This window comes from Sceloporus undulatus, chromosome 6, assembly GCF_019175285.1.
Source record: "Sceloporus undulatus isolate JIND9_A2432 ecotype Alabama chromosome 6, SceUnd_v1.1, whole genome shotgun sequence".
Taxonomy (NCBI): domain Eukaryota; kingdom Metazoa; phylum Chordata; class Lepidosauria; order Squamata; family Phrynosomatidae; genus Sceloporus; species Sceloporus undulatus.
In genome coordinates, this window is record NC_056527.1 from 149,098,181 (window position 1) to 149,125,282 (window position 27,102).

General features: G+C 46.9%; 1 protein-coding gene across 1 annotated transcript in view; it reads right to left on the minus strand.

Moving 5' to 3' along the window:
- KLF13 (Kruppel like factor 13) overlaps positions 1 to 26,844 on the minus strand; it is a 39,070-nt gene extending 12,226 nt beyond the window's left edge. The window contains exon 1 of the mRNA XM_042475980.1: positions 25,731 to 26,844. Within this exon, the coding sequence (XP_042331914.1) occupies positions 25,731 to 26,277 (547 nt within the window). The 5' untranslated portion in view covers positions 26,278 to 26,844. The remainder of the gene's footprint in view (positions 1 to 25,730) is intronic.
- Positions 26,845 to 27,102: the final 258 nt, after the last annotated feature.

Below are 27,102 nucleotides of genomic sequence, written 5' to 3' on the forward strand. Positions count from 1 at the left end.
TGAAACCTATCCCATGTTCCTCTGGAAAGAGCTTGGTTTCGGTACTAAATTCGCATTGCCCGCAGCCTCCTCTCGCATTGATCTCCTGGTGGGCTCTCTAAGGCATTCTGCCGGCTCGTGGAGGAGCACATGAAGCAGGGATGCGCCCTGGAAACCTATCCCCTCGTTTCCTCGGGAAGCGCTTTGGTTTCTTACTAATTCGGAGGGAAACTGTCAAATTCAGGCAGGCACAGCGCTTGGATTCTCTTTCGAGGGTTGGAGGAGAGGCAGATTCCGTTTGAGAAAGAGAGGACGAATGTTTCTATCCCCCCCCCCCCCAATTGAGCAGAGCCCTTCCCTGCCCCCCCTGGGCAGATCCGATGCCTCCTCGTGAGGACCTCCCTTCCCTGCCTGGGCGAGACTCCAGAGCCCACAGCGGGCAGGGCAATGCCTCTTAGCTTTCCCCTTCTTGCCTCTCCTCCGTGAGAAATGGGCTCTCCCCACAGCGGAGGTTGCATCCACCGGGAGAAGCCTTGTAGTCCTTTGCAGATGCATGGCGCTTGAGCATCCGAGACTTGCGGCGCTTAACGCGCTGAAGAATTAAGCACCTGTAACCATATAAATAAAAAATAAAAATAATCCTTAGCTCTTATTGAAACTTCGCTTCTGCCACAGCGTTCCCCCTTCCAGCTATGTGCTCGTCAAGGGATTCCCTCCTGGCTGTCTTGGTGTGAGACATGAGAAACGCGATCCCATAGTTTCCTCTGGCAAGGTTTTCGTTTCCTACCAGTAAATCGCTTTGCCGTCATCTATGGCGCTCGGTCAAGGGATGCAAAAACGCTATCCATAGTTCCTCTGGCAAGAGCTTGGTTTCCTACTAAATCCGGAGGGAAAATGTATATAAAATGTAAGAGAGGCTGACAGCCGCTTATGACGTTTTATCGTTTAACGCCTTGATTGGTTCATTTAAAAAAAACGCCAAAAATAATCGAATCAAACCGGACACAGAATGGAACGATGTCACAGATCATCGATGCCGATTAATGCGGTTCTACGTTACGTCCTTCTGACGTCGTATTGATTGCCGACCTCCAAATAGGTAGGAGGAGAAGAACTCGCTTTATTTTAAACACCGATTTCTGCCAACGTGAGAACGCTTACGGAACGCTTGCATGTACCAAATCCGAATTAAACAAGCGATGGACACGATGCAATAAAGCGATTCTGAAAGCGGGATAAACCACCTGTGTTATTTTAATTCGCTTTATTACCAGCGTTTTCCTTTGTTCGTATCAAATCCTAAGTGGGAACAAGCTCCAGGAGCCACCTTGGACCTCCAGCCAAAGGTGAGGGGCATGAAGCCACTGGTTGCGAGCAGACAGTGGCTTTCTTTCCCGCATGTGCTAAGGAAAAAATAAATACATAAACCAGATCTCACCATCCCGTCTTTCTCTCTGAAAGGAGGGCTATTTTAGCTCTTGTATTTAGTTTGTCCCCGCATGTTCATTTTTTCGCCCCCCGTACAGTTGTAAAAGCTCAAGCCTCTCCACGCGTACAACATGCAACGTGTGTGTCATCGTGGCTTGATCGCAGATGTCACGTCAGTGATGGCAATATTATGTGTGGCGTGTGTGTGTTGTGTGTTGTGTGTGTTTCCCCCCAATTTGTGCCCACCCGAACTGGAAGGTTGGCTTGGAAGAGATCTTCTGCTTTTTTAATTTCCATGAAAAAGTCTTAAACAAAACCTCGCCCGTTCCCTCTGCCCCCGGCTTGGATTACTCCATTTTCTCTCCTTCTGCTGGCTCCCTCTTTCTGCAAATATTATGGAGTAAAGTCATCCTGAATGCATGGGCTTCCAGAAGGATATCAAAATATTCCATATTGGGCATTTCGGTGACGTTTGGCTTCCCTTAACCGGCCAGAGGAATGACCTCAACTCATTTGACCTGGTTTACCAAGCTGTCGGGTACTCCTCCGAAAGCAAAAAAGGATTTCTCCACACCTTCCCCACCTTCGCTCTCTTTCCTTATTTTGGGGGGAACCCAGACGACGGCTGAACAACAATTTCCAGCTGGTTCTTTTTTAGTCTTTTCAGCTGGCTGAGAATACTGTGTCCTTCTACACACAGCAAACGGTAAGATCTTGGAAGGGCAGTTTAGGCACTGAAGGAAAATAAAGATGGGAATGGCGGATTTTTTGGTGCAAATAAATTTGCAAATGTTACATCTCTTAGCAACGCCGAATCAAGTTCTCATAAAAAGTGGTGTCCCATTTGGGGGAAAGACAATGTGTGTAAGCAGTTTGATGTTGGACTATGACTCTGGAGACCAGGGTTCAATTCCCATTCAGCCATAATGCCCATTGGATAACCTGGCTAGTCACACTCTCTCAGCCGTAGGGGAAGGCAACAGCAAACCTCCTCTGAACAAATCTGGCCAAGAAAAACTAGTGTTAACACTATGTAGTCTATACTACATATAGAGAGAGACAGTGATGTAAACGGTTTGAATATGGACTCTAGAGACCAGGGTTCGAATTCCATGCTCAACCATAATAAACCCACTGGGGAACTTGGGGCAAGTCACACACTCTCTCCTCCGCAAGGACAGCAATGGCAAACCTCCTGTAAATAAATCTTGTCAATGAAACCTGTGATAGGTTCCCCTTAGGTTGCCATGAAGTCCAAAAATGAGTGAAGGCATACAACAACAGCAGCGCAGCAACAGAACAAAACAACAACAAAGTGTTGTTGGGAGCCTGGCCCAAAATTAATGTGAACAACTCATTAACAGTATGACTGTTAATAAATAGAAGATACAGAAGATAGACTGTTTTAACTATAGAGTAAATCCAAGTATGACGAAATAAGAGGTAAGGGGATATAGTTTGTATACAATTATGGAAACTTCTTTATACTTTAGATATGTATAAGCGATGGATGGCCAGACTATGCTTCTTGTCCTCCTTGCATTACTAGTCGGATTAAGTCTCCATAGACTTTCTCTTCTTTGGCCTTACAAGCTGAAATCAGGCAAGCTCAAAATGGTCTTATAATACAGAGATACACTACGATCAAGGTATCTCCCATGCACGAGCCAGCAGGTGAAGTAGTTTGAGCTTGGACTATGACTTGGAGACCAGAGTTCAATCCTTGCTTAGCCATGGGAACCCCCTGGGAGACCTTGCAGCAAGTCACGCCTCTCAGCTTCAGAGAAAGCAAAGGATGAGGATGACTACGCTTCTGTATACTAAAGCACCTCTCTGTGTTCCTTGCCTTAAGTCCGTTTCAAGCAAAACCCCTCTAAACCAATCTTGACAAGAAACACTGTGCTAGTTACACTTAAGGTCTCCATAAGCAGAGATTACTTGAAGGCAACAACAACAACAATACCTATTGAAATGTATGCTTATGTGTGTAGATTTTTGAGAGGGGAAATAAATTAGTGCATAAATGGAAGAAACATACGGAAGAAAACACAGAAGAAGCGATTGAGGCCCGAAACAGATATGAGCATCTCCATGACATCCAGGGATCCGTCTGGCTCCACCTGGTTTTATGAAGCCCAGACGTTGGCCTGGCTCCACAACCATCCAAAGACCTTGTTCAATAGGTGAAGACACAAAAACACAGATGTCAGACTGTGCCGCCTCGCTTCATTTGCCTCCAGCACATCGTTCAAAGCACAAGAATAAAACAGGAGCAAACACGGGTGCATCATCCAACCAGATGTGCTTACAGTGAAGCCAAAAGTCTACAGCACCGACATTTTAGTAAAAACATTCCAGATGACTCAGAGCCACCAAAAGACTGCAGATGAAGACAAAAAACACAGCAGAGCTGGCTAAACAATCAACAATTGTTAATATTCTTTGGAGACTCCATAGGTCCCTACCTGTGTTGTTTTTGTTGCTGTTGTGGTTTTGTGTGCCTTCAAACTGTATTCCGACTGTAGGGCTACCCTAAGGTGAACCTATCAGAGCATCCTTCTTTGGCAAGATTGTTCAGAGAGGGTCACCATACCGTCCTCCAGGCTCAGAAAGTGTGACTTTGCCCAAGGTCTCCCAGTGGGTTTTCCATGGCTGAAGGGATTTCGAACTCTGCTCTCCAGAGTCTCCAGTCCACCAGCCCTCAACCGCTACACCACACTGGCACCAGTCTAAACCAAAAGAGACCTGTCTCTTTATTGTTCTTAGACTCATAGAGTCAGAAGGGACCAAAAGGGCCATCACTCCAACCTTGCCAGCAGAAGGACACAGAAAAAGCTCTTGCGGAGAGATAGCCATCCAGCTTTTATTCAAGGACTCAAAAGAAGCTCTTCCTTTCAGTACACACAGACCAGGCTCATCTATATAGGTGAAACGGCAAAATTTAGGACGGCTTTTTTTTGTATATTTTTTGTTTAATTACCTATTAAAGTGAAAACCACTTACACCCAGTGACGTAAAAGCAAGCCCCGTTGACGGTTTCTTTTACAATAGCCAAAACCATAATATGTGCCCCCCCCTGTGTCCATGGACAGTCAGCCTTCAGCCACCATCTTGGGGAGAGAGCAGGCAAACTCCAACTGCCTGTCTAAAAAAGTAAAACCCTCCCTTCAGCCACCATCTTGGGGGAGAGAGGCAGGCTAGCTCCAACTGCCTGCCTGGAAGAAGTAAAGCCCCTCCCTTCAGCCACCACTTGGGGGAGAGAGGCAGGCAAACCCAACTGTCCGGTCTGAAAAGTAAAACCCTCCCTCAGCCACCATCTTGGGGGAGGAGAGGCTGGCTAGCTCCACTGCCTGCCTGGAAGAAGTAAAGCCCTCCCTTCAACCCACCATCTTGGGGGAGAGAGGCAGGCAAACTCCAACTGCCTGTCTGAAAAAGTAAACCCTCCCTTCAGCCACCATCTTGGGGGAGAGAGGCAGGCTAGCTCCAACGGCCTGCCTGGAAGAAGTAAACCCTCCTTCACCACCATCTTGGGGGGAGAGAGGCAGCAACCCACTGCCTGTCTGAAAAGTAAAACCTCCCTTCAGCCACCATCTTGGGGGAGAGAGGCGGCTAGCTCCACTGCCTGCCTGGAAGAAGTAAAGCCCCCCTTCAGCCCCATCTTGGGGGAGAGAGGCAGGCAAACTCCAACTGCCTGTCTGAAAAGTAAAACCCTCCCTTCAGCCACCATCTTGGGGGAGAGAGGCAGGCTAGCGCCAACTGCCTGCTGGAAGAAGTAAAGCCCTCCCTTCAGCCACCACTTGGGGGGAGAGAGGCAGCAACACTCCAACTGCCTGTCTGAAAAGTAAAACCCCCCTTCAGCCCATCTTGGGGGAGAGAGGCCGGTAGCTCCAACTGCCCTGCCTGGAGAAGTAAAGCCCTCCCTCAGCCACCACGTGGGGGAGAGAGGCAGGCAAACTCCAAACTCCTGTCTGAAAAGTAAAACCCTCCCTTCAGGGCCACCATCTTGGGGAGAGAGGCAGGCTAGCTCCAACGTGCCTGCCTGGAAGAAGTAAAGCCTCCCTCAGCCACCATCTTGGGGGGAGAGAGGCAGGCAACCCACTGCCTGTCTGAAAATAAAACCCTCCCTTCAGCCACCATCTGGGGAGAGAGGCAGGCTAGCTCCAACTGCCTGCCGGGAAGAAGTAAAGCCCTCCCTTCAGCCACCATCTTGGGGGAGAGAGCAGCAAACTCCAACTGCCTTCGAAAAAGTAAAACCCTCCCTTCAGCCACCATCTTGGGGGAGAAAGGCAGGCTAGCTCCAACTGCCTGTCTGAAAAAGTAAAGCCCTCCCTTCAGCAACCATCTTGGGGGGAGAGGCAGGCAACCCAACTGCCTGTCTGAAAAAGTAAAACCCTCCCTTCAGCCACCACTTGGGGGAGAAGGCAGGCTAGCCTCCAACTGCCTGCCTGGAAGAAGTAAGCCCTCCCTCAGCCACCATCTTGGGGGGAGAGAGGCAGGCAAACTCCAACTGCCTGTCTGAAAAAGTAAAACCCTCCTTCAGCCACCACTTGGGGGAGAGAGGCAGGCTAGCTCCAACTGCTGCCTGGAAGAAGTAAAGCCTCCCTTCAGCCACCATCTTGGGGGGAGAGAGGCAGGCAAACCCAACTGCCTGTCTGAAAAAGTAAAACCCTCCCTTCAGCCACCAATCTGTGGGGGAGAAAGCAGGCTACTCCAACTGCCTGCCTGGAAGAAGAAGCCCTCCCTTCAGCCACCACTTGGGGGGAGAGAGGCAGGCAAACTCCAACTGCCTGTCTGAAAAAGTAAAAACCCTCCCTTCAGCCACCATCTTGGGGAGAGAGGCAGGCAAACTCCAACTGCCTGTCTGAAAAAGTAAAGCCCTCCCTTCAGCCACATCTTGGGGGGAGAGAGGCAGGCAAACTCCAACTGGCCTGTCTGGAAAAAGTAAAAACCCCCCTTCAGCCACCATCTTGGGGGAGAAAGGCAGGCTAGCTCCAACTGCCTGTCTGAAAATTAAAGCCCTCCCTTCAGCCACCATCTTGGGGGGAGAGAGGCAGGCAAACTCAACTGCCTGTCTGAAAAGTGAAACCCTCCCTTCAGCCACCATCTTGGGGGAGAGAGGCAGCTAGCTCCAACTGCTGCCTGGAAGAAGTAAAGCCCTCCCTTCAGCCACCATCTGGGGGGGAGAGAGGCAGGCAAACTCCAACTGCCTGTCTGAAAAAGTTAAAACCCTCCCTTCAGCCACCTCTTGGGGGAGAGAGGCAGGCTAGCTCCAACTGCCCTGCCTGAAGAAGTAAAGCCCTCCCTTCAGCCACCATCTTGGGGGAGAGAGCAGGCAAACTCCAACTGCCTGGTCTGAAAAAGTAAACCCCCCTCAGCCACCATCTTGGGGGAGAGAGGCAGGCTAGCTCCAACTGCCTGCCTGGAAGAAGAAAGCCCTCCCTTCAGCCACCATCTTGGGGGGAGAGAGGCAGGCAACTCCAACTGCCGGTCTGAAAAGTAAAACCCTCCCTTCAGCCACCATCTTGGGGGAGAGAGGCAGGCTAGCTCCAACTGCCTGCCTGAAGAAGTAAAGCCCTCCCTCAGCCACCAGCTTGGGGGGAGAGAGGCAGGCAAACTCCAACCTGCCTGTCTGAGAAAAAGTAAAACCCTCCTTCAGCCACCATCTTGGGGAGAAGGCAGGCTAGCTCCAACTGCCGGTCTGAAAAGTAAAGCCCTCCCTTCAGCCACCATCTGGGGGGAGAGAGGCAGGCAAACTCCAACTGCCTGTCTGAAAAAGTAAAACCCTCCCTTCAGCCACCATCTTGGGGGAGAGGGCAGGCTAGCTCCAACTGCCTGCCTGGAAGAAGTAAAGCCCTCCCTTCAGCCACCATCTTGGGGAGAGAGGCAGGCAAACTCCAACTGCCTGTCTGAAAAAGTAAAACCCTCCCTTCAGCCACCATCTTGGGGGAGAAGGCAGGCTAGCCCAACTGCCTGCCTGGAAGAGTAAAGCCTCCCTTCAGCCACCATCTTGGGGGAGAGAGGCAGGCAAACTCCAACTGCCTGTCTGAAAAAGTCAAAACCCTCCCTAAGCCACCATCTTGGGGGAGAAAGGCCAGGCTAGCTCCAACTGCCTGCCTGAAGAAGTAAAGCCCTCCCTTCAGCCACCATCTTGGGGGAGAGAGGCAGGCAAACCAACTGCCTGTCTGAAAAGTAAAACCCTCCCTTCAGCCACCATCTTGGGGAGAGAGGCGGGCGGGGCAAACTCCAACTGCCTGTCTGAAAAAGTAAGCCCTCCTTCAGCCACCATCTTGGGGGAGAGAGGCAGGCAAACTCCAACTGCCTGTCTGAAAAAGTAAAACCCTCCTTAGAGCCACCATCTTGGGGGAGAAAGGCAGGCTAGCTCCAACTGCCTGCCCTGGAAGAAGTAAAGCCCTCCCTTCAGCCACCATCTTGGGGGGAGAGAGGAAGGCAAAACTCCAACGCGCCTGTCTGAAAAAGTAAACCCTCCCTTCAGCCACCATCTTGGGGGAGAGAGGCGGCTAGCTCCACTGCCTGCCTGGAAGAAGTAAGCCCGCCCTCAGCCACCATCTTGGGGGGAGAGGGCAGGCAAACTCCAACTGCCTTCTGAAAAAGTAAACCCTCCCTTCAGCCACCCATCTTGGGGAGGAGAGGCAGGCTAGCTCCAACTGCCTGCCTGGAAGAAGTAAAGCCCTCCCTTCAGCCACCATCTTGGGGGGAGAGAGGCAGGCAAACTCCAACGGCCGGTCTGAAAAAGTAAACCTCCCTTCAGCCACCAGCTTGGGGGAGAGGCAGGCTAGCTCCAACTGCCTGCCTGGAAGAAGTAAAGCCCTCCCTTCAGCCACCAGCTTGGGGGAGAGAGGCAGGCAAACTCCAACTGCTGTCTGAAAAGTAAAACCCTCCCTTCAGCCACCATCTTGGGGAGAAGGCAGGCTAGCTCCAACTGCCTGTCTGAAAGTAAAGCCCTCCCTTCAGCCACCATCTTGGGGGGAGAGAGCAGGCAAACTCCACTGCCTGTCTGAAAAGTAAAACCCTCCTTCTTCAGCCACCATCTTGGGGAGAGGCAGGCTAGCTCCAACTGCCTGCCTGGAAGAAGTAAACCCTCCCTTCCGCCACCATCTTGGGGAGAGAGGCAGGCAAACTCCAACTGCCTGTCTGAAAAAGTAAAACCCTCCCTCAGCCACCATCTTGGGGGAGAGAGGCAGGCTAGCTCCACTGCCTGCCTGGAAGAAGTAAAGCCTCCCTTCAGCCACCATCTTGGGGGGAGAGAGGCAGGCAAACTCCAACGCCTGTCTGTAAAAGTAAAACCCTCCCTTCAGCCACCATCTTGGGGAGAAGGCAGGCTAGCTCCAACTGGCCTGCCTGGAAAAAGTAAAGCCCTCCCTTCAGCCACCATCTGGGGGGAGAGAGGCAGGCAAACTCCAACTGCCTGTCTGAAAAAGTAAAACCCTCCCTTCAGCCACCATCTTGGGGGGGAGAGAGGCAGGCAAACTCCAACTGCCTGTCTGAAAAGTAAAAGCCCTCCCTTCAGCCACCATCTTGGGGGGGAGAGAGGCAGGCAAACTCCAACTGCCTGTCTGAAAAAGTAAAACCCTCCCTTCAGCCACCATCTTGGGGGAGAAAGGCAGGCTAGCTCCAACTGCCTGTCTGAAAAGTAAAGCCCTCCCTTCAGCCACCATCTTGGGGGGAGAGAGGCAGGCAAACCCAACTGCCTGTCTGAAAAGTAAAACCCTCCCTTCAGCCCCATCTTGGGGGAGAGAGGCAGGCAGCTCCAACTGCCTGCCTGGAAGAAGTAAGCCCCCCTTCAGCCACCATCTTGGGGGGAGAGAGCCAGGCAAACTCCAACTGCCTGTCTGAAAAAGTAAAACCCTCCCTTCAGCACCATCTTGGGGGAGAGAGGCAGGCTAGCTCCATCGCGCCTGGAAGAAGTAAAGCCTCCCTTCACCACCTCTGGGGGGAGAGGGCAGGCAAACTCAACTGCCTTCTGAAAAGTAAAACCTCCCTTCAGCCACCATCTTGGGGGAGAAAGGCAGGCTAGCTCCACTGCCTGCCTGGAAGAAGTAAAGCCCTCCCTCGCCACCATCTTGGGGGAGAGAGCAGGCAAACTCCAACTGCCTGTCTGAAAAAGTAAACCCTCCCTTCAGCCACCATCTTGGGGAGAGAGGCAGGCAACCCAACTGCCGCCTGAACGAAGAAAAGCCCTCCTTCCGACCACCATCTTGCGGGGGGAGAGGCCTGGCATGAAAGTCTAAGAGCCCTCCTTCTGACCACCATCTTGAGGGGAGAGAGGCCTGTTATGTTTTATTTTGACTTTGTATTGACTTGCTGTTGTACACCGCTCTGATGTAATTTGGAAAAGCGTATAATAAAAAACATTATTTATTATTATTATTTTTTTAATTGTCTTTTTTACTAATTCTCAATACTATGATGAGATTGGACCTAAGTTTAACAAACAAAACATCTGAAATCAAGGGGTGAAAATAATTATGAGGGGCAATGGGGGGGTGCCAAAATATTTCTCAATTAGGGTGGCCAAATACCTAGAGCCGGCCCTGCATAAGACACTGCAGTGGCTGCAATAATTGATGGAGATCCATGTGCATTCTTTTAAACTGGATTGTGAATTGGTTGAACCAGTTTGAATAACCCTGGTTCCCACTTGAACGAAATCACTGAAGCAATTCAACAAGGAAGGCCATGTGTTAGACCCATTTAATCCATGTCTTTCTGACACTGGTTTTTCCCTGCATCTTTTTGGATAAATCGATTCGGCGCAAGTGTGAACCAGATGCGGATCGGAATCTATTTAAATTTGCCCTTCGGCCGGCTGGAGCAGGTCCATTTTGAATCGATTCATGCCTGAATGTGAACCACAATTTTACAGGGAAAAAATATGATCGGGGCAGTGTAGTGTAAACCACGATCCATGTCAAATTGATCCATCGATTCAGATCGCACACCGATTATTTGTAAGTGGGAATGAGGCCTTGGGTCCCCACAAATCCATTCAGAGAGCTGCACCAGTTTCCAGCCTTTCTTCTCGGCCCAATAGATCTCCTATCCAATAAACTGCTGAAAGGGCACGCTTTGCAAAAACGCAGGATACGTTTGTCTGGCCTCAGAGCCTGCACTTAAATAACCTTCATTGTCTGTCTGTTGTCTCACCCAGATACTGTAAGGCCATGATCTCACTGACCACGTGAGCCTCTTTGCTCGCAGATTCTCAGTGGCGACCAGTAAGCCACAAAAATAGATTTGTGCACGGAGGAGAGATCCTCTGAAATGGTTGCCCTTCATTTGGGTTGCGGTTTTTCCCCTCTCTCTTTTTTGGCTGTGTCAGCAATATCTCGCATCCAAAGAGCTGATCTAGGATTATTTGGAGCAAGAGAGAGGAGGAAAAACACAGAGAGAAGCCCGCTTCTCTGAAGTTATAAAACAAAACACGTGGCCAATGCAGGCTCCTTCCAAGTTTCCAGGTTGGACATGCCCCAACTGCACACGACAAAATACGGCATTTGCATTTGAAAATTCTCTCTCCATATGGATTCGGAAGGGATGTTTCATTGCAGTGTTTTCAATGCCACGTTGATGGCTCTCTCTTTCCAGTAATGGCCTGATACCTAGGAATCGTTTTCTTTTGTAAACTTAAAGAGAACTACCATCCCTTTGAATTTAGATCACAAACACTAACCCTCTTGTATTTCCCTTATATGAAACCCACTGACTGACCCTGAGCAAGTCACACACTCTCTCAGCCTCAGAAGATGGCAATGGCAAACCCTCCAAAGAAACCTGCCAAGAAACCCGACGATAGTTTTACCTTAGGGCCACTATAAGTTGGAAATGACTTGAAGATACACAACAGCACAAAGATCATGACAACACCCTCCGCATACCCTGGACAGGGAATTAAACTAGACAATACGTTGACCAATTCAATGCAGAGGTGATCCCCCAACAAGTAATCCAAGACAACAGCTGCTGGTCATAACATGTGATTTTCCCCACCAATGTATCCTGCATTTAACATGCTTGGCTTTGTGATTAGAAACTAAATTGGGCTTAATTAGCCCATCCAATGGCTAAGGCATGTATTTCTCAGGAAATCCATTGATAGGAAGGAAAATAGGTCGATCAAAGAGACTATGCATTTCCTTAATGTCCGTTTGATCCTGACTGCATCTAGACTGCATAATTAATTCAGTTTGATAGCGTTTTAATGACCATGGCTCAATGCTATGGAGTTCTAGGATTTGTAATTGAATGAGATATTAGCCTCATCGTTGATTAGAGGCTCTAGTGCCACAACCAACTACAAATCCCATGAATCCATAGCATTCAGCCATGGCAGTTAAAGCAACATCAAGCTGCATTGTTTTTACAGTGCAGATGCACTCTAATTTGGTCTTATTTAGAGCTTCACTTAGTTATCTTTGAACTACAACTCACAGAATCCCCCTTTCATCTTGCGCTGGTGATTCTCAGAGTTTGTAGTTGCAAAAGTAACTTTCCCAAAACTAAGCTGCCCAATATAGAAAACCTTCCTATTCTAGCTGTCTTTTGTTTTCCTGGGCCGATCATGTTAGCTATTGGCAAACTTTGTGTTGCATTTAACACAAATAAATCAGCTGCACCTGTTTCCATTGTTCTTATTATTTCGTGCCCTTTCCACCCTTTTTTGTGCTTTTTGCTGTGTGCTTATTGTGCGGTGTGTTTGCCTTGAAAGTAAAGCACATTCATCTTTTGATGATAAATCAAAGAAACTTAATATACACGCGCTGGGTGGGACAAGCTGACATTAAGGAAACATCAAAGTGGACCAAACTGGACATTAAGGAAACAATCGTTTCAAACAGTCAGTGGGACATATAAAGTTGCAGGAAGGTGGTTCGAATCCCGGTTCAGCCATGGAAAACCCGCGGGTGACTTTGGGCAAGTCACAATCACTCAGCCTCAAAGGGAAGGCAATGGCAATCCCCTTCTGAAGAAACGTGCCAAGAAAAACCCATGATCATGATCTTATTAGTAGTAGTAAGTAGTAGTAGTAGTAGATATTTTGCCTTTTTAATTTTTCTGTTGGAAAGAGCAGAACAAAGCTGGCCGAGAGTCTCTCATTAAGTCGGAAACGGCTTGACGGCCGACACAAGAACAAATGTCCAACCATATTCTTATTGTATTATTATCATTTGAAATTTGAAATTTTCAATGGAAAAATGTCGAGGGAAAGACAAATCCTGTATTTTATTTTAATTTACTTTGTTTTATATTACTCTATTGTAGTTTCAATACAGTTTTCTATGTATTGGGCTTGCACCATGGGCAGCAAGGGTATGGGCAAAATCACAGAAGTTCATTCTTGTATCTATAGACTGTGCTTTGTATACCTTTTAAATCTTGCTGGTCATTGATCCGAACAAAATAGTATATAGCGGGGTAGGCACCTTTTGAGCCGGGGGCCGGGTTGCTGTCCCTCAGACAACTGGGGGGGGGGGGAAGCCAAAAAATAAATAATTAAATAATTAAATACTGTAGGACAACATTTTGAATGTAGGACACATTTTTAAATGGAGGACATTGAAAAAATTTGATGATTTTTAAAATGTTAATATAAATGCATGTTTCTTAGGCATGATCAAATGGAGGACTTTGGGCCTCAGAAGCTGGCTGATTCAATATCACCACCACCACCATCATCATCATCATCACCCACCACCACCACCACTATCATGTTAAAGCAGACCTTTTAGCATTAAAAGCACCAAAATACACAGAATGCACTTTGGAAAGTCACACTGTCTCACCTCAGAAAGAGTGAGTGCATGTCTCAGAAACTGACTGATATCATCATCATCATCATCATCATCATCACCATTATCATTGTTAAAGCAGACCTTTTAGCATTAAAAGCACCAAAAATACACAGAAATGCACTTTGGAAGTCACACTGTCTCACCTTCAGAAAGAGTGAGTGCATGTCTCGCAGAAACTGACTGATACATCATCATCATCACACCACTATCATTGCAAAAAAACAAGCAGACCGCAGACCTGTACAAATGGAATGGAAATCCTTCTCCTCCTCCTGCTACTCTTCTTCTTCTTCCTCCTCCTCCTCCTGCTCCTTCCTTCCTTCCTCCCTCCTCCTCCTCTTCCACCTCCTACCTTCCTTCCTTCCTCCCTCCTCCTCCTCTTCCCCCACCCCCTTCCTGCCCTGCCCGCGGCTGTCAGGCAGCCGCGGGAAGGGTGAGAAGGAGGAGGAGGACCCCCGCACCTTCCTGCCCTGCCCAAGGAGGAGCTCCTCCTCTTGAGGCTGGCTGGCCAATGGGGACAGGCTGGAGCTCCAACAGCCCGCCCCCTGCCAGCAGCCATTGGCCAGCCAGCCCCAGGAGGAGAAACTCCTCCTATTTAGCCCTGGGCCTGGCCTTGCAAGAGCGCACAGGGCTACAGGAAGCTGCCGGCGGGCAGCGGTGGTGGCAGCGCACTGTCTGCAGCCTGCCCTCCTCGGCGCCACCGCCGCAGTACCACCTGTGACAATCGGCAGCAGGACCGGGCTGGGGCCGGTCCTGCCGCTTCGGTGGACTGGATGCGGCCTGCGGGCTGGGGGTTGCCAGCCCCTGGTATATAGTACAGTGGTGCCTCGGGTTACGAAATTAATTCGTTCCGCGGCCGCTTTCGTAACCCGAAAAGCCTTCGTAAGCCGAAATGCCATAGGCGCTAATGGGGAAAAAGCCGCGGCTCCATTTAAAATAGCGCCGGAGTTTTTTCGTAACCCGAAAAAACTTTCGTAACCCGAAACAATAATTCCCTATGGGATTTTTTCGTATCCCGAAAAATTCGTAACCTGGGTATTTCGTATCCCGAGGTACCACTGTATAGTATATAGCCTATACTTGGGTCATTTTCATTCAATTTTCTGTCCATGGACTTCCATGCCCAGGTGTTTAGAGAGAGGTTGCTATCATTGCTATCATCCCCATACATTTACAGTTCTATGTTAATAAAGCTTAATAATAATAATAATAATAATAATAATAATAATAATAATAATAATAATATAGATGGTGATATTGATCTTTTACATCCAGAGATGTTGTGGCTTAACTTGTTCCAGGATGTCTCCAGTTTTGGATTAATGTCTGAAGACAACAGCAGTAGCAGCAACCGATCATGATATTATTATTATTAGTAGTAGTAGTAGTAGTATTTTGCCTTTTTAATTTTCTGTTGGAAAGTGGAGAACAAAGCCAGCTGTCTCAGTCATGAACTCAATAGATAAAAGGGGCAAATGAGTTGCTTGGCACTCCCTTGGCATTATCTTTCCCTAACGTTGCCAAGGAACTGATACGTAGCCATTTGGCTCATTATTGAAAACGATGGCTAGGGAATAGTGGTGAGTGTTGGAGAAAGAAAAGCCTGGGGCCAGAATATCCCCATAATTGCTTACTCATTTGTCTAAAGATCAATTGGTTAAAGTGAGAAGAGTAATTGAGAGCGAGAACGGAAAGGAGCCACGCTCCTAACTTTCACCATTTCACAGATGAAAAGCAGGACATGCATGGCCAAGCAATGTCAGAGTACAGTCAAAATGGCACATGTCCTTCATGAAGAAGGACATACACGCTAAGAGAAGGCGCAGCAGTTTGTCTACTGGACAAACCAAGATTATGTCCACTCTTCTATTTTCTTTTGCAGTTTTGCAATTTCAACTCAGTTTGCAGCCATTGAAGTCAGTCAAAGACAAAAGGGGAAAGTGGGAGGAGGAGAGAAAAACCGGGACATTGCAGAAGCATCTGAGAAAGTGGGACAGCAGGGGATTAACTGAGTCTGTCTCTGCCATACCAGAATGGTTGGAGGAAATGAACTTTGCATGTTTAGACTTCAGGAAGGTGTATTCACACATTACATTTTTAGAGGTACACTTGAGGCTGCATTTGTACTGTAGAAAGAATGCAGTGTGACACTGCTTGAACTGCCATGGCTCCATGCTATGATTTGTAGTACGTTGCTGCACCAGAGCTCTCTGACACATAAGGCCAAATAACTAAAAATTAAAAAAAACCCCTACAAATCCCAGAATTCCATGGAGTTTATTCTTGACATTTTCCCAGCATGTTCCGAGATGCCAGCCACAGATGCTGGCAAAATGTCAGGAATAAACTAATCTAGAACACAGCCACATAGCCCGAAAAACCCACAAAAATCTGCAGTATATATACAGTCGGATATCCTTATCCACTGATTTTTTTATCAACGGATTCAAGCATCTGCAGTTTGAAAATATTCTAAAAAGCAAACCTTAATTTTGCCATTTGGTATAAGGGACACCATTTTGCTATGCCATTATATTTAATGGGACTTGAGCATCCATGGATTTTGTTATCCATGGAGGTACCTGGAACTAAACCCCAGTGGATAACAAGGTCCCACTCTGTGTGTGTGTGTGTGTGTGTGTGTGTGTGTGATTATTATTCTTATAATCTAAGCGAACACCTCTCTAGGGATATCCAGATCCTCCAGTGCAACTCTATGGTCAACATCTGCCATAAGTTGATCATAGAATCATGCTGGAGGACCTACAGATGCCTAGAGAAGTGTTTCTGCTAGGTTCTTCAACATAATTATACCATCAGTTTCTGGCAGAGTTCCACCGGAGGATCTAGAGAAACTAGAGAGAACATATGAATCAACACCGCAAATATTCAAATCCGCCAAAGTCAAAACAACAATTGCGGAGGGACAACTGTTCAACAACAACACAATATCTCCTGAACTTCCCACACACACACACACACACACACACACACACAGTTGTTCAAGTCAAAGGACTCTGGCTGGGTCAAAGTATTTTAGGAGCAAAATATTGTCCACTAGCACCATGTAAAGAAAACCACACCTGAGAAGAGGGACTTTAGTGGGAAGCACAGAAATGCATTATGGAAAAGCATCTGGTTTTTTAAGATTGATCTTCTGTTGTCTTATGGGATATTTCCTGATTCTGGGTTAAAGAAGTTGATGAAATTGGTCAAAACTTTACCAAACCTTGCTACAAAATCAGCTGCTGGGTTCTACCCAATGCAACCTGTTTTGGCACATCCTGCAGCTAATAAAATGTCAATGAAATATCAACCCAATGCTGTTTTAGATGGCAGAGAAATGTGTGGGCTCATGTGGGGCTGCATGCTGGCAACCTCTAATCTCCGTAACCCCAAATGAGACCAGGGACTTACTCCCGGCCCACAAATGAAGTACAGTAATAGGCTGCTTTTAGAGCTTCGGTGGGACTAGGATGCCCAAACGTTGCAAAGCTATAATTTGATTCTATATTTAAAAAGTGCAACCAGGCTCTGATCTCTCACAATGTCATTCCAAATGTTGCCACAAAGTCAGTCAGAACCCAATGGGAGACAAAACAATCTAGTGTGACATCTGGTGTTTTGTATTGCATTTTAATCCGTCTCTTTTTACAAACAAGGCACAAGGGAGCATGCACGGTTGGTTCCTTCCTCTCTTTTGTTCTCGCAACAACCCTGCAAGGTAGGTGAGGCTGCATGTTGATGGAAAGCACCCAACAATCCCTTACCAGGGATGGGAACAACTAAACCGGTAATTCAGATGTCAACTGGAGTCTTGGAAGGCTACAGCTGTGCTGTTGTGGCCACCATTTTAACATCTAGAAGGGCCATATTATCCCTCCAGAATAAATAATGCAGTTTGACTCCTGCCATGGCTCCATCCTACAGAATCCTGGGATTTACAGTTTGGTAAGGTACCAGCACTCTTGGATGGAGAAGGCAAAAGACCTTGTAAAATGACAACTCCCAGGATTCCATAGGACAGAGCTACAGCATTTAAACTGATGTCAAACTGCATGATTTCTGTAGAGCAGATGCACCTCTGGTCAATGCTGTGGGGGACCCCCTGAAATAGCATAAACAAAGCTTTTAATTAATGTCTTTTTAATGGATGTTGTGCTTTGTTGATTTGTTGTTGTTCCCAACCTTGATCCATGGGGGAAACTGGGCAAGAAATGATGATGATGATGATGATGATGATGATGATGATGATGATGATGATGATGATGATGAAAAAGAAGATTTTTTTAAAGGACAGAAATAATTTTCTTAGATGAATTTGGGGGGGGGGGGTGTGAGGGGTGGGGGGGGGGGGGGGGGGGGGTCCACTGGTCACATTATTTGGACCCTTGCAATCTAGCCGTGCAACGACTAGAGCTCAACTGGCGAAGACACCATCACTCAGCCAACAAGACACTTCTTAAGTCTCTTTTGAAGGCTTACGGAGTGGCAATAAGTGCAGCAAAACATTCATTCTATGCTGCACGTATTGTGTCCGCGGAGTCGCATCCGGCAGAGCTGTTCAGGGTGGTGAGGGAGCTGACTCAACTGCCCCCTCCCCTGAACCCTATCTTAGAACCATCGATAGCTTGCTGTGATGAATTTAACAACTTCTTCGCGGATAAATCTCTCGGCTGAGGACTGATCTCGACGCCAGTATTTTGTCAGAACCTATAAGAGAGGTGTCCAGAGACTCCGCGGACTCCATTAAACTGGATCACTTTGAGTTTGTGAGTACTGAGGAAGTGGACAAGATTCTTCAAAGCGTAAGGAAGAAGACTTGCTCTCTCGATCCCTGTCCTTCATGGCTGGCAGCCCAAGGGGGAACGGTGGTTACTTCCATGCTCCGCCGTATAATTAATTCATCCTTCAGGGAGGGACAATTTCCATCAAATCTAAAGACAGCAATAGTAAAACCATTGCTAAAAAAGCCCTCCCTGGACCCCCTATCCCGGGACGGTATCACTGTGCCTTTCCTGGGGAAGGTGATCGAGAGAGCGGTCGCGCTTTCCAGCTTCAAGGGATCTTGGAAGAAACAGATTTTCTAGACCCATTTCAAATTGGCTTCCGAGCAGGCTATGGAGCTGAACGGCCATGGTCGCCTTAGTTGATGATCTCCGTCTGGGCATGGACAGGGGAAGCATGACCCTGTTAGTGCTTTTGGACATCTCAGCAGCTTTCGATACCATTCACCATGGTATCCTTCTGGAACGCCTGGGGGAGCTGGGAATCGGAGGCACTGCACTCCAGTGGTTCCGTTCCTACCTCTCAGTTAGATTCCAGATGGTGCAGCTGGGGGACGTGTGCTCCAACAGGAGGGAACTTACATCTGGTGTCCCTCAGGGAGCCATTCTGTCCCCCATGCTATTTAACATCTACATGAAACCGCTGGGTGAGATCATCCGGAGACAAGGGGCGCGGGGTTTATCAGTATGCTGATGACACCCAAATATGTTTCTCTGTGTCTCTGACTGATGCAGTGACTAGGGATGGCATCTCTCCTCTAAATGCCTGTCTGGAGTCGGTAATGGGCTGGATGAGGGAAAACAAACTCAGTTTGAATCTAGAGAAAACGGAAGTACTTGTGATAGGCTCTCCTGGTCGGGGTGAGGTAATTTGTCCACCGTTCCTGAATGGGGTCACGCTTCCCCTGAAGGACTCAGTCCGCAGTCTGGGGGTGCTCCTGGACTCATTGCTCCACTTGACTTCTCAGGTGGATGCGACGGTCAGAGGCACCTGCTATCAGCTTCGGCTGATATGCCAGCTGCGACCCTACCTCGACCGGGGGGACCTTGAAACTGGTACATGCTCTGGTAACCTCTCGATTGGATTTCTGCAATGCGCTCTACATGGGGCAACCCTTGTACCAAACTCGGAAGCTTCAAATAGTTCAAAATATGGCAGCCAGGTTGGTCTCTGGATGTTCCGGGGCCAACCACATAACACCTATTTTGAAAGACCTTCATTGGCTGCCTGTTCGCTTCCAGGCACAATACAAGGTGTTGATTATGACCTATAAAGCCCTAAATGGCTTGGGCCCAGGGTACTTGGAGGACCGCCTCTCCCCATATAATCCGCCCCGCACTCTCAGGTCATCTGGTAAGGATCTGTTGAGAATCCCTTCCTCCAGATATAAGTCAACCTCACAGAGAGCTTTTTCCATCTCGGCATCTGGGATCTGGAACACCCTTCCAGAGGATCTCCGTGCCACCTCCACTTTAGATCTCTTTAAAAAGAGATTGAAAACTTTTTTATTTCATCAAGCTTTCCCCGAAGTCCCATGTTAACATGATCCTTCCCTATAATTATGTGATAACTTCAAATATTCCAGCTGGCGTGGTTGTGTTTTATCGGCTGGAATGTGTATTCTGTAATGTTTTATTAACCTTTGTATGAATTGTGTATTGATCATTGTATTTTTATCCTGTATTGTATATTGAATGTTTTGTACACCGCTGTGATCTAATTTTGGAATAGCGGTATAGAAATAAAACTTATTATTATTATTATTATTATTATTATTATTATTATTATTATTATTATTATTATTAATATTGATCCTCTCTCTGTGGATCAAGGCAGGGAACAACAACATTATACTAAACCCCTCTCATTTTAATTGAGACTCTCTTAGGCAAACTTAGCTAATGTGTGTAGTCTGTATCACAACTGGCCCGCTATATCCATGGATTCAGAAAATATCCCCCCACAAAAAAAATCCAAACAGCAAAACTTCTTCCAAAAATTCCAAAAAGCAAAAAACATTTTTCCCAAAAAGGGAAAGTTGCTTTTGCCATTTCGTAAAAGGGACACCGTTTTACTGTGCGATTGTACTTAATGGGATTTGAGCATCCATAAATATTGGTATCCATGGAGGCTCTGGAACCAAACCCCAGCAGATACTGAGGGTCCACTGTATTTTTTATCATTAATGTGGAGTTTCTTAGTGGATGGAAGCCCCACTCTTCGGTGACAGCAACAAGTATTCCAGATTCACTTGTACTCTTTGCTTAATTTCTGTGACAGCTGGAAACCTTGTTCTTCTGGGGAGTGGGGCCGTGGGGGCCATAAAAGACAAATTTCTCATGAAACTGAATGTCACGTTTGATTCTTTTCTGGCGTTTCCGGATAAAGGCACAACACATTATCTCTGCTCCTATTTCAGCCTTTGTCTGATCTCAGTTCTCTTTCTGCCTGCTGTAATATGCCTTTAAGTTTCTTTGATTGTCTTGCAGTAGTGTAACTTCTATTTCAGAGCAAAGCAGCAAACAAAACAAAACAAGGCAAGACAAGAAAAAAGGCAAAGGGAGGGAAGTCACGCACACATCTTTAACAAGTACAAGGTGTCCTGTACGTCTGCGTCTCGGCATAATCAATCATTACGTGATCATCTGTTTCTAGCCCAAAGGCTTGTTCTTAGCTTCCAAACCAGCACATAAAACACTGTGCAAGCTTTTCCGGTCTTACAATGCATGCAAGCGACCCTGTTCCATCCCAGCTTTGTTTGTGCAACAAGCCAGACAGGCTGGGGGCTATTATCCAAGCAGAAGATGATAGCACCTTGCAACTGAGTTTGTTTCTGAGTGCAGAGGACAGAGACCAATTTCCAGAAGGCCTTTAATATGGATGTTAATAAGGGTTTTCTTTTGGTCCATGGGTTCCAGCTAGGGCTAATCAGAGCCGTGTTGCATTGGAAGGCCTGGATTCATGCAAATCTGGTGAAACGTCAGGAACAAACTCTTCTAGAACATGACCACATGGCCCGAAAAACGCATCAAAAACTATACTTATAATGTTGTAAGTCCAGATTACGATATCATAACTGCTGAAAAGGACACTAACCATGACATATTGAAATATTATTGTCGTTGACCCATCACAGGAATAATAACAACTGCCTGCCATCACTCCTATACACATTTACTTGGGGATAAGCTCCTCTGGACAAATGGAGGGCACTCCTTTGTGCACACAGTGTTTCTAAAAGTCTGGATAGTTCAGGATGTTTGAATGATAACGGATAGGAAAAGTAATTTTTCCTCCTGCAAATATCTGAAAGTTGGCAACATTAATGACAAGCTGCCTGCCAAAATTAAGAATTATCCTCCGTATTCAACACAGTCCCTGTTCCTTGCATGGTTGGTTAGTTTCTGCTTTTGGTGTCTCACTTATCCATTGAGTCATTAGTTTATCCCAGTGATTCCTAAACTTTGGTCCTCCAGATATTTTGGACTTCAGTTCCCAGAACTCCTGACTGTTGGCCAAACTGCCTTGGCCTTCTGGGGTTGGAGGCATGGAGGACCAAAGTTTGGGAATCAATGGTCTATACACTGGACCCTTGGTATCTATTGGGATTTGGTGCCAAGTCCCCCACTGGATACCAAAATCCATGGATGGCGTTGTAAAATGGTGTCCCTTATCTAAAATGGCAAAAGCAAGTTTCCTCCTTTTTGGAAAAAAGAGAGAATATTTTCAAGCCATGGATGGTGGAATCGGTGGATGCAGAAGCCCAGCTATATTTACTAAATCCACAGATGGTGCCATTGTAATGGGTACAGAAAAATTACACTCGGCACTCAGCAGAGCTTGGCATAAAATCCCATGATGCTGCGCATCTCTGAGAATGGAAGAACATGGGAAGACGTTGGGGCTTGTCCAATTTTAAGTAAAGAAAGACTGGCAGCCTGAATTCAACCATGTATAACCCCACAGGCTATAACAAATTGTTCCTCTTCTGGGCCAAGCTGAGAGAAAATACCAGGACATCCCTCAAGGGAGGGGTGTTGCCAGTTTATATGTGCAACCCAACTTTAGAAACCTCCACGTGGCAAATGAGGAGCCATGCGCCTTGAAAATTTTGAGCCAGTTTAGCATCTCACTGCAACATTGTTTTTTCTTCAAATGTTTGCAAGGGTGCCAAGAAAACCTCAGGATAAGTTTGCCTTAGGGTCACCATATGTCTGAAATGATCTGAAGGCACTCAACAACGACGGCAACAACAACAAATGTGGTAAACTGTCACATACAGAGAAATTAATGGGTCTCCTTGAAGTTGCCAAAATGTGAGAACTGGGGCTAAGATGAACAAGTGACTTTCGCCAAACTTTCGCTCCCACAACATATAGTTTAATAATAATAGTAAAATATTTATTTGTGTTTTCCCGCTTCTCCCAATTGGATCAAAGCGGAGTTACAGACTAAAAAAAAGATTCCTCCCCAAAGAAGACGGAAGCATTTATCTGGTCAAGAAGGACTGGTTTAAAACGAAGAGGCTGGCTTTGGCCCAATTGTCTGGAATCAGGCATGTGATCAATCTAGGAAGCATTGGCATCACTTTAAATGAGCTTCATGTGCCCACAGTGATGTCCATAGAATGGACCCAAGGCACTTAAAGTGGTGTCAAACTGCATTATTTCTGTAGTGTCGATGCAGCTTTGGAAGCTTTGTTGGACCACCCAACTTGAGCTCTATACAGTGGCCCCTCCCTATACGTGAGGGGGGTGTCCGTTCTGGACCCCCCCTCCACATATGGGAAAAACTGTGTAAGGTTAAATCCCTTTATATGCTATGGCGGCACATCCCCGTATGTGGCACCTGCGCCATTTTGTTGCCCATGGCTCGCTGTACACATAAGCTTAAATCCACCTATGGCAAACCCGCATATGGCGCGGGCACACTGTATTGAGTCTCAACAATAACAAATAATAGGGAAAGTGAAGGTTTACTACAATAAAACTGGATACTGTATTGATGAGAGGAGTAATTCCTTCTTTTAGGATAAAGAGGGGGAGGGAGGAAGGAAGGAAGGAAGGAAGGAGGGTTTTATCGAAAAGTTTTACAGTGCTTTGGATTTTGCCCACATATGCTTTGCAATCAAATCAAGTTACTCTCCATGGCAGAAACATCTGAACGGATAAATCTCTCCCCATTCAAAAAGCTCAGAACAAGATCAGGCAGAATCTTGCATGCATCTTGCAGATTCTTGCCCTTCCCGGTGGACTCAGGCAAAAGCAAACTGCTGCAGTCTTTCCCAATTTGCCCGTTCTTCCTCATTGCTAACATTTGCCATCTTGGCCACATCCCCTGGTTGTTGTCGGAGAAATGTTGGAGGGTATATGTCAGGCCTGGAGATTCCCTTTGCCTCATTTTAAGGGCCTTGTCCGGATGGAGAAAAATAACAACCAGCAAAACAAAGAAACCCAGGAGAGGAGTCTTTGGGTTTTAGACCCATTGACACCTCTGTTTCCAGCATGGGATCAACACAACTGGATCCTGCAGTCCTAGAGAAAGGCGCCAAGGAGCAGTTTAGCATTTTTGAAATAGTAATAACAAAGAGACCATGGCTGCGAGCCCAGTGTCCCCGTTTGACTCTTGCTTCCTCGGCCCGCTCTTTCGTGACGTTGGCGGCCTCTTTCCTTGCCCTCCCTTTCCCCAGAGGCGTCAGGCGCCAAGCCCTTTTTCTCAGTATCAAAGAAGGGAGCTTTCCCCCTGTAGCCTCCTCCTCCTCCTCTGCTTGAAAGTTTCCAGTTGGTTTTATGATCTTTTTTTAATTTTATTTTTAAAACCACCCTCCTTTTGTCTCTGCGTTTCAAAGGAGAGGTTTGGGCAAGAGAGCGCGAGTGGGCGTGAGTCATGGACCCTGTGCCAAGTTCAAATGGCAAGAGAGAGGAAAAATATTCTTCCTTGAACACGAAAACTCCAGCAAGGGTGGGTGGCGGCAGGGAGCTGCGATGCAAAGAATGCTTATTTGGAAGGAACGCCCTTCCAAACCGACAGGACTTAAATGCTAAATAAAGCAGTTGGGTTCAAGATATCTTGCTGTTTGGGATGGGGGGAGATCAATGCCTCACAGAAATAATATGAGCCCTTTGGAAAGCATGACTTTTACACTACTGAATTTCTTCCCTGGTCTAATCCAAGCAAAGCCTGAATGATGGAGGTTGGTGCAAAAGGAAGCAGGAGAAGGGGGATTGCAAGGTGGGCCAGAACTGGCCCTCCTGCAGAGCAGCAATTTCACTCGGTGGCAACTTTGGGGAGAAGTTAACTGTGGCAGATTTTGGAGAACAGTGAGATTCAACAGATCATTATTCAGCATAAGTTTGCCTTGGCTGGAATGAGCTCTCATGCCTTTCATCTGGGGACTGGCACAGGAGAAATCCCTGGTGGGTTGGAGGTCAGGTTAATTTATTCAGGGAGGGCATTGCCATTTGAACATTTTGCCCAGGACCATCCTGACATCAAGCAGAAATCTTGGACAGAATAACTCACACAAACAAATCTAGCATAAAGTAGATGCAACAGCTGCTGGTCATCGAAACTGAACAATCAATCGCCCATCGTGAAATGGAAACAAGCAAACAAAGTGGTAGCTATTGGCAATCGCTTCCTGTCCCTTTGACCAGTAGTTTTCTTGATAAGAGCAAAAATGGCAGTGAATGATTTATGGGTCGCAAAAAAAACAGTATATGTAAATCTGATGTATTGGATTATATATAATTATGGGAAATTGTGTTTAACAATTACTCAAGATAAATTGGAAACTATAAATGTTATGTATTAAGAGAACAATATGTAACACACACACACATGGGTTATTAATGTAAATAATTATGTTATTATGCTAAAATTTAAACAATAAAGTGAAAAAAAAGAGCAAAAATGGAAAAGATAAGCCCCATTTCTAGTGAGTGTTATAAAGTGGCCACACTATTATGAGTTTCTGGCATGAGACTGACTCAGCATGGCCACTCTGTTGTCTTTCAAGAGGCTATCATTTGTAAAATGAAAAATTCTAAAAATTGTCTATGTATTTCCGAAAACTCATGTATGAAAAGAAACAACAATTGAAAACAATCATGTCTTACACTTTGCTTGTGGCCTCAAGTGCCTTCTGGTATCTTCTTCCACTTACAGGAAGGGTAACACAACCCTTTGCCTCTTTTGATCCCATTGCTAGGCTGTCTTTCAAGAGACTGCTCCTACTTACAATATTCTCCCATGAGGTTCATCCCAGCGAAATATCCCAATCACAGGAATTGCTGGGAGACGCAAATGAAATACTGACAAAACACATATCTATTTCACTGAAACACATGCACACACATGAACAACCCAGCAAAGGTTGCCCTGCTGGCTTGAAGGCAAGGAAGTGGAGACGTCAAAGCAGCACTTTTGAAAAATAGGGCACTAAGTTAGACAAGGGCAGGAGAAAGCAGGGCGAGGGGATGAAAAGGGCAGGGCAGAGTAAATATAGGGCAGCGTTCATGAAGCCCACACTTGGCTAAACTACCTGTTATGGCAGCAACAGGTGTGAACACAAGGTAAGCTTTTGGGTTCCCAGGAGCTCTCTTTATCCTGTCCTGGACCTCCGTGCTGGAAGCATGAACTCCAAAGCTCAGCCAACTCCAAAACCATGGTTGATCCCACCACCAATTTGTTAGCAAGAAGCCTTCAGGCCAGCCAGTAACTAACCTGTGTGGGTTCTGAGGTGAGCTTTCAGATGGGAAGACTTGCCGTAAATCTTTTCGCAGCCCACATAGTGGCATTTGTGCTTTTTCAGAGGTAATTCGGGGTCAGGCCGGCATCTGCCTTTCCTGCTCCTTTGTCTGGGGCTTGGCTCACTCACTGCTGCCAGCCGGGAAGGTGTGGCTGCTTGGCCTCCGCCACGTTTGCCAGCCGGCAAAATGTCTTCCTCACCCAAAACCTCTTCGCTGGAAAGGGAAGGGTTTAGGGCCTCCACTTGGCCAACCATCTCCAGTTTCTCTATCTGAAGCGAGGAAGGTTTTGGAACATGCTGGTTGAGATCAGCCAAAATGCTGGCCACGGCATAAACAGAAGACCCACCTCCATTGTCTCTCCCGGCCTCTTTCGCTTCACATTTCTCATCTCGGTTGGAAACAACCAAAGGAAAAACGGTGGCCCCAGATTTTGGAGATGGTCCCCCAACAGGACTATGGATGATCACACGGCTGGACATCGAGACAAGGCACTCGGCAGCAAAGTAGGCAGCAGTTGCCATTTTTTCCCTCACACACCTCCCAAGGTATATCAAATCAATGGCAATCTGGTGTGGGAACTTTCAAATATATCTATCTCTCTCTATAAAAACCAAATAGGCTTCTACACGTGAGCAGCGATGATCTCTGGTTTCTCAACTCCAAGAAAAAAGCACTTTGTGTTTCAGGGTCACGCCCAATATCTGTCTCCCTCAAGATGAGAGGCATCCAGCGAAAGCCAAAAGCAACACACATCCGCTGTCCAGAGTTGGAAACAGCATCAACCACAACGATGGCTGTCCATGATAAGAAGTCGGCCAGCCTTCCAACCTTTCCATTGCATTCTGGCAGCAAAGTAAGACCGGACTTCTTATGGCACTCGGGATTGTTTCAGAGCCCCAACGGGTGGGTTTTTGCTGAACATCTGGCTGTGATGTGACGGAGCAGGCGCTGCATCCTGGGTTGATCAGGTTAGCAAGCAAACCAGGGAGATTTCATCTGCTGCTGCTGCTGCTGCTGCTGTTGTGAAAGCAGCTGCTTCTGCAACCGCTGGAGAGAGCCACTGAGAAGAGCCGCAAATGCACAGCCGAGCGATGTGTCGGTGAGCTTGAGCTTGGCAGGAGCCGAACGGCAAGTTAAACGAAAGGAAGCAACCCATTGGCTCCAGCCAGGCCAATCAAAACAAAAAGGCCCTCATTTGCACATTTCCCTGGGCTAATGAATTTCTTTTTTCCCTTTTTTCCTTTTTCCCTGTATGACTCAAGAGAAGGCAAGAAATTCAAGATCAGTCTTTGGCTCCTGTTATGCAAGAGAAAATATAGCCTTGCAGAAAGAGGCTGCCTTTTCCT